Source organism: Diabrotica virgifera, chromosome 2 (assembly GCF_917563875.1).
Source record: "Diabrotica virgifera virgifera chromosome 2, PGI_DIABVI_V3a".
NCBI classification, from domain to species: domain Eukaryota; kingdom Metazoa; phylum Arthropoda; class Insecta; order Coleoptera; family Chrysomelidae; genus Diabrotica; species Diabrotica virgifera.
The window spans coordinates 196,926,644-196,943,399 of record NC_065444.1 but is presented as its reverse complement, the minus strand read 5'-3'; the positions used below and the strand labels follow the sequence as shown (position 1 = coordinate 196,943,399).

The window sequence follows — 16,756 nt, the reverse complement described above, 5'->3', positions numbered from 1 at the left end:
TCCTGAATTATATCCTGAAATCGACCTATTTTTCACCCACAGCCTGGAGTATAAGATCGATAGATTAATTTATAATTACATATTACGGAACATTAAAAAAACTTAAATTCAGTATTTAAAACGTAAGTATATTTAAGGTAAAAATATATACCACAGCTTTGACCAACTAATATTTTTTATAATTAATGTTTTTATTTTTAATTTTAAATTAATCACTTTGACATTTATGTCAAATTTCCAGTAAACGTTTACAGACTTGTCACTACTGGCGCTCGCGAATTTTTAAATATCCCCTCTACGTAGTGACGAGAATATAATATGAAGTCATTATTATATTTGGTGAGATTGTAAATGGTAACTGACGTATGTCATAATGTTGGACGTTAAATATAATGGCAAATTATTGTTTTCAAATTATTTTTTATTTATTTAGTTTATATTTTAACGACAGTTTATTTTTTAACCAACTTCACATTCCCTGTTCTATCCTTGATTGGTTGATTAGAGTAGGTTAATGTAGGCGTTAATTTTAAGAAATGTTGCGGGCTAAATGGGCATTGCTTCCAAAGGTCTTCTATAGGACAATATGACTTTGACAGTTATGTATATTACAGATAGTTAGTTATCTTTGTTTCACACTCTTAGAGACAAAGAGAAACAGTGTAGCCGGTAGCTGCTGTAGTAAATAACTATATATGTTTTTTATTTGGCAACAGCACTTTCCTGCTAAACTCAAAAAGTAAGTATTCGGTCGAAAAAAAATTCTCATCAAAAATATAGCACGAAGAAAAGTGAAAAACATGGTGCATAGTGCATATATTGGGTCACTATACCTAGTAGAAGCAGAGTTACAGCTAATGAAAAATAGGTTCGTATTCGTCAAATTCCAAATCGAATATTTTAACGTGCCATAACCAAAAAACGAAGCGCTTTTTTGGGGAAACTCATTTTAACTTTTTTAAAATGTTTAAAAGAAGCTTATTTTTGTTTTTAAAAAAAAAATTTTAGCATCAAAAGTAAACAAGTTACGCTCAAAATAAAGTCTCTTTTTTTGGTAAGAAATCGGGAAAATCACCCCCTAATTAGCATTTCAAATAAACTTAATTGTTACCACTTCACAAGTTTTTTACTCGCGTATATATTGATCATATGATCTGTAAGTTTCATCGGTTCAAAGTCCTTATTTTTGAAAGAGCTGTAGTTAAATGGGCTTGAACGAGTCACTTATCACGAGTGTATGCAAATTTAGAAACACTGAATCTTAAACAATGTTTGTCTTACAGAAAAACAAAAAAATACAAAATATTCAGAAAAGTAAAGGGGACTTTTTTTATTGTTTAAGATTTTTGGTATCTCTAACTATTTTTAAGTTATTTAAAAAGTAGTATTTTTTTCAAAATTAAATTTCTTAAAAATTTTACTTAACCAATTTTTTTTTTCAAAAATGAGCACTTTGAATCGATGAAACTTACAGATCATAAATAGTCCTGTCGCCAGGGGGGGTACAACGACCTCCTTAATTCAGATGGACTTACCCAAGTTTTTTTTATGTATTTTGACCCGTAGAACACGAATTTTTTGGGTAACAGTTGATCCGGATGTCGATAAGATTGTTATAAACAAAGAACTTGAGGAATTACATAATCTTGTTCTCATGATCATTTTTCAGTGCGTCATTAATTATGACGTCATATACTGTATTGGGTGTGTCGAGACTTATTTCATGTAATTATTGACGAATCTGACAGATGCAAGAATCGTACTTAGCCATAGGTGAAAAGCTTGTGGAATTAAACTAATTAGTAATTTAGTAGATTTGATTTTTACACAATATGTTAACATGTAGGTATTTTTTATAAAGGGGAATAAAATTAAAAAGTAAACAATATTGTTAATTAAATTTATAAATATGGAAACATTAAAAAATGACACAAAACTATCCATAAACTGTGTTTTTATCTTCTTCTCTAGGTGCTGTCTCCGCTTCAAAAGTTAGCAATTATCAGACCGATCTTTATTTCTGAAACCGCGGCACTAAATAATTCATTGTTATTACATCCAAACCAGTTCCTAAGGTTCTTCAGCCATGAGTTACGTCTCCTTATTATGGATCTTTTTCTTGCATAATGACCTGGAATATTAGAATATATTTATTCTAACGAACTAAATTCTAAACCAAAATACAAAACTAACTTTTAACGAACTAAATTCTAAACCAAAACACAAAATAATGCACAAAAACGTTGTGAAACACAAGGGAAGTCCAATTCGAAATTTCAAAATGACAGGTGCACAAAATACTGACCTGAATAATAACCGTCACTTGACTCTTTGACACTTCTAAAAAATAGCCAAAATGGACGAAGTTTTCGTCAAATGTTCGTAATACGTGTATTTGATTGGCTAGAAAAAACGCGCATTCTAAATATCAATGAATCAAACGTAGGTTAGGAATAGACATCTTATGTATATAACCATTGTAATGCTGCATTATTTTTGTGTTTAATCACGGAGCTACCGCTTTTTCCGTCTCATCTAACTTAATGCATTAGAGATAAATCGAAAAACTGTGACGCACTGAAAAATGATCATGAGAACAAGAATAGCAGCGATTTTTCGCAAAATAAAATATTTTTTTGTATTTTTTGGGTGATTCTCAGCAAAAAATGGTCTTACAAGTTTTTTCGTAGGACGCGTAGTTTTCGAGATAAACGCGGTTAAACTTTCAAAAAATCGAAAAAGTTCAATTTTTGAACCGGAATAACTTTTGATTAAAAAATAAAATAGCAATTCTGATTACTGCATTTGAAAGTTCAAGTCAAATTCTATCGGTTTTGATTGTTTGCATTGCTAAAAAATAAGTTTTTATTTGTTAAATAAAGGTATAAACACATAGTGTTTCCTGGGCCCAATGCATGCGTTTTAATGGACGTAATGTACGTAGAAATTCTGTATGCGCGCCTACTCGTTCGATTTCAAATTAGAAATGCATTGAAAACATCATTCAATCACTATGTGTTGATAGCTTTGTTTAACAATAAAAAAATTAATTTCTAGCAATGAAAATAATCAAAACCGATAGAATGTTACTTGAACTTTCAAATGCGGTAAGCAGAATTGCTATTTTATTTTTCAGTCAAAAGTTATTCGGGTTCAAAAATTGTAATTTTTCGACTTTTTGAAAGTTCAACCGCGTTTATGTCGAAAACTATGCATCCTACGAAAAAACTTGTAAAATAATTTTTTGCTTAGAATGACCCAAAGAATACAAAAACATGTTTTGTTTTGCGAAAAATCGCTGTTATATGATTCCTCAAGTTCTTTGTTTATAACAATCTTATCGACATCCGGATCGACTGTTACCCAAAAAATTCCTGTTCTACGAGTCAAAATACATAAAGAAAACTTGGGTAAGTCCATCTGAATTAAGGAGGCCGTTGTACCCCTACTGGCGACAGGACTAAAAAACACAACATAAGTAAAGTACCGTGTGAAACGGTAACGATTAATTTCATTTAAGTTGCTAATTGGGGGGTGATCTTCCTGATTTTTTTTGCCAAAACAAAAGGGACTAACTTTATTTTGAGCGTAACTTGCTTACATTTGATGCTAGAAATTTTTTACAAAAACAGAAATAAAGCTTTTTTTAAACATTTTAAAAAAGTTGTAATGTGTTTTCCCCAAGAATACTTCATTATTTGTATATTTCACATTGAATTATTCTATTTGGAATTTTTCGAATATGAACCTATTTTTCATTAGCTATAACTCTGCTTTTGCTAGGTATAGAGACCTAATATATACACCGTTTTTTTCACTTTTTTATAGGCTATAGTTTTGCTGAGAATATGTTTTTCGACAAAATGCTTAGGTTTTGAGTTATTTGCGAAAAACCGTCTAAAAATGTGGTTATTTTAGAACCACATAAGAAAATATTAAAATATATAATACTAGAACCACAAGACAGAGTCTTGTGACCTAGTACCAAATCTTGTATTTTTTTTAATTGTATAAACATCATTTTGGATTATATTAACAAATTTTTAATGTAAAAAAGAGCCTTCGCAAAATGCTTTAAACATAGATATATGGGAACACAACGTGATCATATAATATACAGGGTGTCCCGAAAAGATTGGTCATAAATTTTACCACAGATTCAAGGGTCAAAAATAGGTTGATTGAACCTCACTTACCTATTTTTTCCATATATCGAAAACTCTTACAGATTTTTTATTGAAAATGCACATGTGGCATTCTTATGACAGCAACATCTTAAATAAAAATTAAAGTGAAATTTGTGCACCCCATAAAAATTTTATGGGGGTTTTGTTCCCTTAAACCCCCCAAACTTTTGTGTATGTTCCAATTAAATCATTATTGTGACACCATTAGTGAAACACAATGTTTTTAAAACTTTTTTGCCTCCTATTACTTTTTCGATAAGCCACTGTTTATCGAGATATTTGTCGAATCCACCACATATTTGTATATGGTTAAGTACGATTATAGAGACCTGTTAATAATCTGAAAATTTATTTATAATTTACATTTTTAGGTATATTTTGAAAAAGAAGCCACATCTCGATAAAACGTGACTTATCAAAAAAAGACTAAGAGGCAAAAAAGTTTTAAAAACAGTATGTTTAACTAATGGCACCAAAATAATAGTTCAATTGAAACGTACACAAACATTTGGGGGGTTTAAAGGAACAAAACCCCCATAAATTTTTTATGTAAATATATTAAAAAATAAGCCGCATCTCGATAAAAACTGGTTTATCGAAAAAATACTAAGAGGCAAAAAAGTTTTAAAAACGTTGTGATTAACTGATGGTATCACAATAATGAATTAATTGGAACGTACACAAAAGTTTGGGGGGGTTTAAAGGAACAAAACCCTTATAAAATTTTTATGGGGTGGACAAATTTCACTATAATTTTGTTTTAAGATGTTCCTGCCATAATAATGATACGTATCCATTTTCAATAAAATATCTGTAACTTTTTTTATGAGCACATTTGTACTAAGGTAAGTTAGGTTCAATCGAACTTTTTTTGTCCCCAGAATGTATGGTATAATTTATGCCCAATGTTTTCGGGACACCCTGTATAATTAAAATATTAATAATTGTACAATGTTATTTGTCATATTTAGTCGCTACAGCAACGAATTTTTTTTTTGATATATTTTTTTATCTGTGCTCAAATGACTGCACGAATACGCTTATTTTTTATTTTTAGAACAAATCGAGAATTTTTTAAAAGTAACATTTATTTTATCATAATTGCATTAAGGTCAAAATCATTTTACTGTATACAAAAACATTATTTCCTTAAAATGGTTTTCACAGACCTGCACCTGAATCTCTGGTTTATCCAAGAAACAAAACTATTTTGAAAATTGCTTAAAAGATCTTACATGACCTCTAGACTTTGGACCGACGATAAGAATTAATTTAGTTCCTATATTTTTGTAAAATTTCTTGTGGTATCATTCGAAGTCGAGTATGTCAAAAAGATAGGTACCTATTAGTGAAAATTTTGCTCAAAATGGTGGCGATAGACAAAAATTCGAGTGTTTTTATGCAAACGCTGTTTTACCTTATGAACCAGAGTAATATTGTACAGGATACCTCGTACAATTATTATTTCATGCAGATAGGACAAGGTATGGTTTTAAAGTTATTTATTTAATAAACTTATAAACTTATATTTATGTAATTTCAAAAACCCCGTTTACCACATAGTGGTGTAGGGCGACAATACATTATAATACAATATCAACACAACTTAATATTAATATCCAACTTAATCTTAAACTTAACTAATATCCTGTTCTTATTTCTTCCCATCGTCCTTGCTTCTATCCATGTTGTTCCCTGCTTTCGAATATTTTTCCTAGGGTTCTATCCCATGTTTGTGGTGGTCTACTTTTCTTCTTTCTTCTTTGCGTTTTTGCCTGCCAAATTTCTTTCATCGGTTTTGTATAATCCATTCTTTGAAGATGACCCCACCAACTGAGTTGTCTTCTTTCCATAAATTCTAAAGTTGACTATATTTCCAAATCTTCTCATTTGAGTGTTCTGTAGTCTATTTCTTTTTTTGGTAACTCCTCGAACTCGTCTAAGGTATTTCGTTTCTACTGCCTGTATTTTATTATTTTGCCATTCTGTTAATATATATTGACTTAACCACTTCATTTTTTGTTTTTCTTGTTATGTCTTTTTTATTTGTGAATTTATTGCTCATTGCATAGTATAGGTTCATCGTTTTTTTGAATTATATTATTAATTTCTGTTTCCTGTCTTCCGTTTCTCCTAATTCTACTCTTAAGTATTGGAAGGTTCGTCCTTGTTCTATATTTACTTCTTCTATTTTTATATATCTTTTCTTCTTCTTTATTTTTTCCCATAGTCATAACTTTTGTTTAATTTTTATTAATTGTCATTCCATGATTCTATATTTCTTTTTCTTTTTAGTTGTTTCTCATTTTCGGCCAATATCACGCCGTGTCAGCGAATGCTCTCTCTGAAATATCTACTCTTCTTAAATTACTATAACCCACATGCATTTTTGTCACTTTTTCGTTACATTATCTAATCGTCTCATCCATGTAAAATAGAATTAGTGTTAGGCACAATACTGAGGGTTGTCTCAGACCATCGTTTGTAGTACACTCGAACCCGATTATTGGAATAGCCTTGGTGCCAAGCAAAAGTATTCCTATAACCGGGATATTCTAATAACCGATTATTGATGGCTAGTAGAAACGTTTCAGGACCTCAAATTTATATTCCTTAAAGCGGGATATTCCTATAACCTTAGTCTAATAAGCAGGTTCAACTGTAAATGGTTTTGAAGTTCTTTTTTGACTGATGACAAAATTCATATTATTGTGAATGTTCTTAATTACCCTTATCATTTTGTTACTGTTATGTTGCTATACTCCTATAAATTTACAACAATTACAGACAATAACATTTTTATAATCACCTGTGATGTAGGGATGTTAAAAACCTACCGGTTATAACCTAAAACCGGTTTTTTCCTCGGCAATAATCGGTTTTTCCGGTTGTTTTTTTGTCCCGGTTATAACCGGTTTTTTCTTTTTAAAGTAATAATCGGTGAAATCCGGATAAGTGGAAAAAATACTAAATTCAGAGAAAAATGGGAAAATAAATTGTTCGCTCCCCGCGCGTAAATGAGAAATTTTCAGCTGACTGAAACCGATTTCACAACACTGATGACTGATTTCTATACTGATAGACTGATATCGATTCGAATGGAGTATCGCAAACTAAAGCGCAATGTAAATGTATCCTATTGGGTATTGGCTATGAATAAAAATCCCGAACACCGGTTTATGGAATAACCGGTTTTTTGACCGGTTATAGCCGCTAGGTTAAACCGTAAGTAGAAAAAACCGGTATAACCTAAAACCGGTGTTTTTTCAAAAGCCGCCATCCCTACTGTGATGATATGTTCTTATTGTTATTCCCATATTTATTTATTACTTCGTGTACCTCGTATCTCTTTATTTTTGGCATTTGCCTCCGTATACGTACATTTTCCCTTTTAGTTATTTCTTTTAAGGCAGTAGGCGCAAAATCTTCATCATCATCATCAGTAGCTCGACAACCCTTTTTGGGTCCTGGCTTGTTCTAGGATTTTCCGCCATTCTGTTCTGTTCCTTGCTTTGTTCTTCCAGTGGGTAATCTCAAGTGTTTTCAGATCTTGTTCCACTTGTTCCATGTATCTAAGTTTGGGTCTTCCCTTTGACCTTCTCCCTACTGGTGTTTGCTTCATTTTTGATCAGTCCGGTTTTCTTTCCTTGAACGTTCGTAACATGTGTGTTTTCTAGGATAGGATTGTTAGCCCTACGCCCAACCCCCTTTTCGGAGGGCCATTTCTCCCTTCCTCGTCGGCCCTGACCCTACTTTCCACTGGAGTTGCTTACCCAATCTCCGGTAGGGTTGCTCAGGTTTACCAGGGTCCACCCGTGTGATTAAGTCACACTTGAGGTGAGGATAGGAATTGAGTAGGAGTGGCTAGAGGTGTTATCAGCAAGCGACACCTTGTATTGCGCATCACTACTCATTTGAACCCCAGGCGCAAAATCTTGGGCCAATGCTATTTAAATGCATTCATTTTATTTTCGAATTCTGAGAAAACTGATAGTATTTTTGAAAAATTGAAACAAAAAATGAAAGGTTACATTATTACCGAGGGCCGAAAGTCCCTTAGAATAAACAAAAAGTTTCTTTTGAATGAAATATTATATCCAGCTACTCTTTTAATATCATCAACCCATCTAATATGTGGTCTTCTTCTGGGTCGTTTACTTTCGTAAGGTATCCAGTGTTGTATTGTTGCATTCCAACGTTGGTCTTTTTTGTCTAGCAGTGTGGCCTGCGAAGCTCCATTTAAGGCTGACAACTTGTGTTGTTATGTTCTCGACTTTTGTTTTTGATCTTACCCAGTCGTTCTTTTTTCATCCAACAGTCGTATACCTACCTAACTAACATTGCTCTTTCCATTGCTCTTTCTGTTGTGGATAGTTTATTCATATTTGCCTTGGTTAGGGTTCAGGTTTGACATCCATTCCCTTGAACAAATCCTGAAATTTGTTCCTTGCATTTTGTAACGTGGATATGTTGAATTTTTTTGTTTATCTCTAGATCACACAATTTTACTCTAAATCTCGAATTATTCAGGTTTTTTACAGTTCTCTTCAATACATTACCATTTTTGAAATTATTTTCTTTCCTATCGCATCCTTACTTCATTGAAAGGAAAATACAAATGTAAAGGAATATACAAACGTAAATAAACAGCATAGTTAAGGAATATGTATGAAGAAGTCTTTAACATTTCGCAATAAAATAGGCAATATAAAAACAAAGAAAGCTGAGAAAAGGATTTTTCAAAATTTGAGACAGGCATACGCAAAGGAATTACCAGAAGCTAAAAATAAAAGTTATCTCGTTTAACTCTAAACAGAAGCATAAATTTGTTTAACAGTTTTGCACTTTAACTCATGTTACTCAAGACGCCGATTAATAATGGAGTTTCCAGATTGCCGTTATCAATTTATTATTATTTCTATTTGCAACAGCTGAAAGATAAAGAGGGCGTAAACTTGTAGACCTTGATCCTTATTTAAAAAATATTTAGAGAGCAAGGTACAACTGTGCCCATTTAATATAAAAAGGGATAACTAACATTAATTGTATTACATTATATACCTACTAATATATAATACATACAAAATGGTAAACAAATTGTCTTCAAACAACATTACAACATACACTAATAGGTTTCAGTTATTCCGGTAGGTGTGAGTTGACGCAATTCATTAAAAATAATAAAAATAAGTTACGAACAGTAAAACATTTATTTATTTTGGTAACAAAAAGGTGTTGCTTAGTTAGATCTCGGAAGAGGGTCGGTCGTAGCGAGTAGTGCTTTGTTTGCACGCTGTGAATAGACTGCTAAGAAAAGCCACAACCTATTATATCGATGTTATGACTTTCTACAATATGGCCCGGAGAGGACAATAAATCACTCCGATCTGACGCATAAAAACAGACACACTTCTGCAGTTTTAAAAACGAATGCATGTCCCAAAGTGAGTTGTTGACATAATGGTCTGATATGGTAATTAATTTATGGGGACTTCAGTTTGTTAAACTGACACTTCAAAAACATATGGTCAGGGGATGCATTCGTTTCGTAAAACCATGTCTTTCTTAGCGTCTGGTTTGTATATTAACGGTGACTTTATATGACCCACATTATTTCGTTTTGAGAAAAAATATTAAAATTAAAATTAGCAAAAATAGTAATTAAAACGTATCGCTATACACTTATGATCCCAATCCCTAAGTTTCTGCGGTAAATTGAAGAGTTTTTCCATGCATTATAGGCTCTTTAACGGTTTTGGGTAATACTCGTAGTTAATGATGCGAATTCGATATGACTTTCATGGATTAGAAAGGATTTGGAAATTCAAGAGCGGTACAAAGAAGCGGCATGCCAAACAGGCTATGAAATCAAGCTATTTACTGCAGAAGCCACGGATCAAAAATATGTACTAACAAATGTGGCTTGTGATGATTTACAACGTATGCTGCACCAACTTAATATAACCGCCAGGAAGTTTAACATGTTAATTTCTCCATAAAAGACAAAATGCATGGTTATAACAGCAAATCCAATAAGATGTAAATTAGAGCTGGAGGGCAAGATAATAGAACAAGTCATGGAGTTTAAATATCTAGGCATCACACTATATATCTGGAAGATTAAGTGAATAGAGCAAACAGAGCCGCAGCTTGCCGGAATAACACAATATAGAGAAATAAAAATATCGAAAAAGAAATGAAAGGCAGAATTTCCAAAACAGTCATCAGACCAATAATGACATACGCGGAAGAAACACGACCTGACACAGAGAGGACAAAAATTTCTCGAAACATAAGAGATGAAAACTCTCCGAAAAATCGATGGCAAGAGACTATGGGACAGAGCTAGAAGTACAGATATACAGCGGAGATCCAAGGTGGAGAACATTAATAACTGGGCAAGAAAATAAACAGTAGAATGGAATGACTACATAAGCGGAATGACAATAAATAGAGTACTAAGGACGGCGAGAGACTGTTCCCCAATAGGAAGACGATGAGTGGGAATACCACGAAAACGATGGAACGACAACTTACTCGAGGCACATTGAAAAACAGACAGAGTCATGTCTATACCAAAAGAAGAAGAAGAAAAATGTGGCTTCTATCATGGAAGCTTGCAGAAGAGACGAATTACACCAATTGGAACAAAATGATGTTTACGAGTTTGACTCAACTCTTTTGGTAACAATAAAAGATACAAGGACGCATGCAACACAAAAATTTACAATCACAGGGAAATATTGCGTAATTTGTAAAAAATACAGCAATCTTCGGCCACAAAATTATACAACGCAAAAGTTTTTACTATTATCAGAATGAGAAAAGAAGTTTAAAATATTGGAATCAATTTTGGTAATCTGGGAAAATAAATGGGCAAATTTTTAAATCTATCTACTTAATCCAACATCATATACTGGATTATTGCCTTTGTCTCAGTTCCGTGACAATATTAGTATATTCTGGTGGTGATAATAACATTAAAATGTAAAGCGCCGGCGGATGGAAATCCACATCGGTGGCGGAAAGTTGTATTGAGGAATTCGTTCAATACAACATCAACGTAGGTAACCAAATTTTAAATTCCATCGAATACAACCAAATTAATAAGGAAATTCATATCACACCATCGACGACAGGAATCTTATCAACCAAAGCAATAAAGTTATCGTCTCAAATTCATTTTCATTTGTAATATTCAAAATATAAAGCTATCAACAAACTAATTAATTTAATCATAAGACTACTTAATTTAAAATCATGTATACTACTCGCATTTAATTGCCATTATGATGCTCGTATTCAACACGACATTTGCTCATACTCGCATCATAATGACCATCATTAAAAATGTTCTTTGCATAATATACTATTAACCTATGTACGATATGCGGCAAAATAAATAGTACTGAAATGTACATCCCTCAAATGTGTATGTGTCATGCGCCGAAACGTACTGTGTGGTTTCCGAACGTCTAACATATCGCCGGTCCGGAATAAGAATGACATAACTGCAAATTTTGTCAATTGCTGTTTATTGGGTAATTAACTTCTAAAATACTGTATACAGATGATACAAAAGTGACAGACCTGTAACTATGTGCCGGAGCCACTACAGGGTAGTTGCGTCGTTATTGAAATACGCATCATTTTAGACCTTGTTTCAGATGAAGAATGGCGCAACTGTAAATAGGGTTAAAATGGGGGGACTAAATTAAGATAATGAAATTCGGACCAATAGGGATGAAAATAAGAGTTATCGCTGTAAAAATAAACGGCATAATAAATATTAAATAGTTTTTTTTTTTGTACAGAACAATTTTCAGATCAAGAATGACGCAACTGTAAATAGGGTTAAAAATGGGGGGACTAAATTAAGATAATGAAATTCGGACCAATGGGAATGCAACTAAAAGCCATAATTGTAAAAAATGCTCCGGACGGTTACTCTTTATTTATTCACTATTTTAAATATTTAAAAAATTTTAGATGAAGAATGACGCAACTCTAAAAATGGTTAAAATGGGGGGATTAAATTAAGATAATAAAATTAGAACTATTAGGGATAAAAATAAAAGCCATCATTGTAACAGTAAACGCCATACCGATGATCCTGGGCGATTACTCCTCATTTAATCTCTATTTTAAATATTTAAAAATCGTTTTTTGCTCTCCTGAGAAATTTAGCTTTTTGCAGTTACGTCATTCTTATTCCGGACCGGCGATATGTGAATATCATGTTAATGTTAGGTGCTTCAGGATGATTCTCAGTTTTCCAGAAAAAAAATTTATCGTTGAGTACTAGTTCTGGCCATATTGAAAAGTCGCAAAAACGTTCCAAGCTTAAAATCAATTAGGGTTTCAGCAGGACGGGGTAACCCCCGTCGACCCAGGGGTCTTACGAGCTGGGAGTTTTACGACCTGGGACTCTCTTCGAATAGCTACTGCGCGATCATTTTGGGAGATCGCCACTAACCAACCCTAACGTCACCAGATGCGTACATATGGGGAATGCGGAAGGAGGCAGACCGATTCACCGTCTGACATTCCGGAATTGACAACTAGAATTAAGAGTAAACAGTAGCGATCAACAGGTAGCAACAAAATATAACTTCGGGTGATAGTATCATAAACTTTGGCAAAAGTGGTAATCTTTGACATTATCTAAGATTAATATTTTGACAATATCATAGTCGCGATAAATGGAAGTAATAGAAAACGATTTTATTATTAATATATAGATATTTATAAAAATAAACCAAAATGGGTGAAAATTTTATGTTAAGATAGGTATTTAGAAAGGTATTTGCAAGAAATATCTAATAATAAAACAATAATAAATAATCATTTTTTGTTGTGAAACGAAACGAATTTCGATTTTGGCATAATTTTGGCACGGTTTGTAATGGACTTTTTCTTGGAAGGTTTCACTTTATTCTTCGTTTGATTTACTTTTTCCATTTTGTTAAACTATTTGTATTTTGAGAATAAAAAATCCTCCTAAAACTTTATATACTCGCATTAGAATTCGAAATATTTTTACGTAAAATATACTTACCTATAGTCCTTCCGCTATAACTTTTCCCATGATGTACGATTCATTTTCAAGCAAACTAAGTCCAAACAAAAAGTGAAACGTACGCCGATATGTGTAGTATATAGTATACAGTATACAAAATGTATATACACATCGACGTTCGTTTCAATTTATGTTTTGACTTAATTTGGTTGAAAATGAATCGTACCGCATGGGAAAAGTTATAGCGGACGGACTATACAACAACTTACACAACAACAACAAATATATAATAAATTAACTATCAATATGCACTACTTTCCTATGAAACAACAAAAACGAATTCTTAAATTAACACACTACTGCACTGAACAGATATCGATAAAGATTACAGAACAGATTAGAGAAGATCTGACGCAGGTTTGTCAAAATGACAGTGATAATTTCTCTATGTTGCCTAATTAGTTATTTAGTTATAATATGTTCGATTTCTTGTTAGAAATAAATAATTTTAGTAGTTCCAAGATTACACAAAATCTAGGCATGGGATAAAAAAGTTTATTTGAAGAAAGTTTATTTTTTTTTTCTTCTTAATGGCGGTACATGCTCCTTTTTTGAATATTTTATTTAGTTATAGAGTAATTTCCACGTACTAACATATTTCTGAAATTGGGCTCTGTACCGCCAGTCTATATTATATTACGAATATGTTTGCCAAATATCTCGACAAAATATTCAAAATTAGAGCCGCAATCTTGGAACGCGTTTGTTGCTACCTGTTGATCGCTACACTGTAGCCTCTTAAAGATTTTTTTCGGAACGTCGTCGTGAATAATATTTGCTCATTTATACTAAATATAATATAAATAATCCTAAACATTTCAATATTGATTTCAATACTGTTTATTTTGCCGCATACTGTATTTATTAATAATTTTAATGCCAGGAATTTTTAATCTATGACAAGAGTAACGTGGACTAAATCCCAATAGTTGTAAATAATGTACATCTGAAATGGGTGTTCAATAATTTTAATATAGATCAAAGTATTTATTCATCCTTTTTTAATTTCAAGACCATGTTATAGAATCAAAAGCATCCAAGTGCTATGGGATATATGGTTGTTTCGAATTAGGATCTCCATGGACTTCAGAAAATCGGCCAATAGCTTACTATCCCGAAGAGTTAGAAAAAGTAAGTAACTAAAGTACAACTTTCTACATTTTGAATGTAAGGCTATTTTAATAAATACAAAACTATTTTTTTAATAACGATTACTAATCTCCAAATAAAATCACTAATTGTAAAACAATTTTCTATTTAATAAAATTAAGCACGCGTCTCGACATCATTGTCATCATCCGCTTTATAATAGGAGAAACCAAATCTAAAATACACAGGTATGCACAATTTTAAGAAATAATTTGATGTACAAACTACAAAATGTTCTTAAGAACACACCCTATTGTAGGTAATAAAATTTTCTACTTACGGAGTCTAATTTAAAGGGTATGTATATTGAAAAAATAGACCTTAATCATTACTTAAAAACCATTTAATAATAGGTTATTAAAACGATTCGCATAAAAATAGAGCGCAGAGTTAGAAAGGTAGATCCAATGCCACCGAAGCTTCAAGGTACTAGAACACTTTAGAAGACCAAATATAAGCATTTTTTCAAGATTTTTATTCTCAGAACCTCTATTAAAAATGAACATAAAACTTTTACATATTAATACCTAACTCTTACTCTTATTAGAGAATACAAAAAACATATATTTTTTCATTTATGCACGTACACTAATATTGTAGAGGGCGCCAAAGTAGAGGCATCGAAAAAAAGGAGTTCCGATGGCGGACAGTTAATCTCAGGATTGCGATCACTAAAACAAAAAAATCGTACGGCATTTGAAAAAGGAAGGTTTCTTACGTGACAATTTACCACCGTTAGTGAAAAATTCCGCAAATAAAAGATTTTACGGAAATTTGAAAAAATGTTGTGAAAAAATTGCCCGTTTTTGTTCAGTTTTTCATGGTTGAAAAATATTTATTTTTTATTTTTTGGTCAAATTGTGGCAAATTATCACGTAAGAAACCTTCCTTTTTCAAATGCAGTACGGTTTTTTTGTTTCAGATATCCCAATCCTGAGATTAACTGTCCGCCATCATTTGTCGAGGCCTCGACTTTTGCGCCCTCTACAATATTAGTGTACGTGCATAAATGAAAAAAGATACATTTTTTGTACATTGTTTTATGTTCATTTTTAATAAGGGTTCTGGGAAAAAAATTCTTGAAAAAAATAAATATTTTTGGTCTTCTAAAGTGTACTAGTACCTTTACTGTGCTAGAATATGCCTTTAAGAATCTGAATTTGCCGACAAAGGGAATAAAAATAGATGGAGAATATCTAAACAACTTACGTTTCGCCGATGATATAGACATAATAGCTGAGGATCTAGGAATGGCAAGAGAGAGGGTACATGAACTCGTTGCGGCTACAGAAAATGTAGGTTTAAAATATAAACATCTCGAAAACAAAGATTCAGTATTGGCAGGTATAATCAAACCTATGAACTGAAGAGAAGAATCGGTCTTGGATGGGCAGCACATGGAAAACTGAAAGAAACATTTAAAAGTGAGCTGCCAACATGCCTGAAGAGAAAAGTATTTGATTAATTCGTCATCCCAGTGTTGACATACGAACACTTACCTTTAACGAAAGCATCAGCTGCCAAACTGAGAGTCACACAGAGAAGAATGGAGCTGTCAATGTTAGGAATAACTCTGCGAGACAAAATCAAAAACGAAGAAATCAGGAGAAGAATCAAGGTGACCGACGTCATCGAAAAGATAGCCAGTCTAAAATGGAGATGGGCAGGATATACATGGTGTTTGGTAAAGAATGGCCATAGCTTAACCTTAGATTCTTGAGGTTAAAATAGGTCGATTTAAGCTAACTTACATTAGTACAAAAGTTGATAATAACCGAAATACAGGGTGTCAAAGAAATAAGTGTGCCTTTTTATTTTTAACTTCAAATATCTCAAAAACTAATGACTTTATCGTTACGAATGAAGAGTATATTATTTGCATAGAAAGTATTGGAGAATCTAAAAATTATGCTAAAATAGCAGTTTCATCAGTGGCGTAGAATTTGGGAAGGGTCAACCATTCACTTTCCCCTGACGTATGCCTCTGCTAGTAGCTAGAAACGATTATTTAACATAATTTAGTAGGGTGTACAGTGCCTACACTTTCTGCCAAGTATCACACGGATATGTTAAATTATTTTAAAGTATTCTTTTTTTTAAAATAATTTATTCTTCATTTAAAACTTTAAGAACTATGTGTGCCCGGTACTATGAAACTATTTGACATATCCTTATGGTACTTGGCAGAAAGTGTAGGTACTGTACAACCTACTAAATTATGTTAAATAATCGTTTGTGGTTAATACCAGAGGCGTACGACAGGGGAAAGTGAATGGTTCACCCTTACCAAATTCTACGCCACTGATGATACTGCTATTTTAACATAATTTTTAGATTCTTC

General features: G+C 32.4%; 1 protein-coding gene across 2 annotated transcripts in view; it reads left to right on the top strand.

Moving 5' to 3' along the window:
• Positions 1-5,485: 5,485 nt before the first annotated feature.
• LOC114330509 (pancreatic triacylglycerol lipase) overlaps positions 5,486-16,756 on the top strand; it is a 36,721-nt gene continuing 25,450 nt past the window's right edge. The window contains exons 1-2 of one of the 2 annotated variants that reach the window (XM_028279853.2): positions 5,486-5,671; positions 14,291-14,397. In XM_028279853.2, coding sequence (XP_028135654.1) covers positions 5,554-5,671; positions 14,291-14,397 — 225 coding nt within the window. In that variant the 5' untranslated portion in view covers positions 5,486-5,553. Of the gene's footprint in view, positions 5,672-14,278; positions 14,398-16,756 lie in introns of both variants that reach the window. The other variant, XM_028279852.2, reaches the window with a different exon arrangement.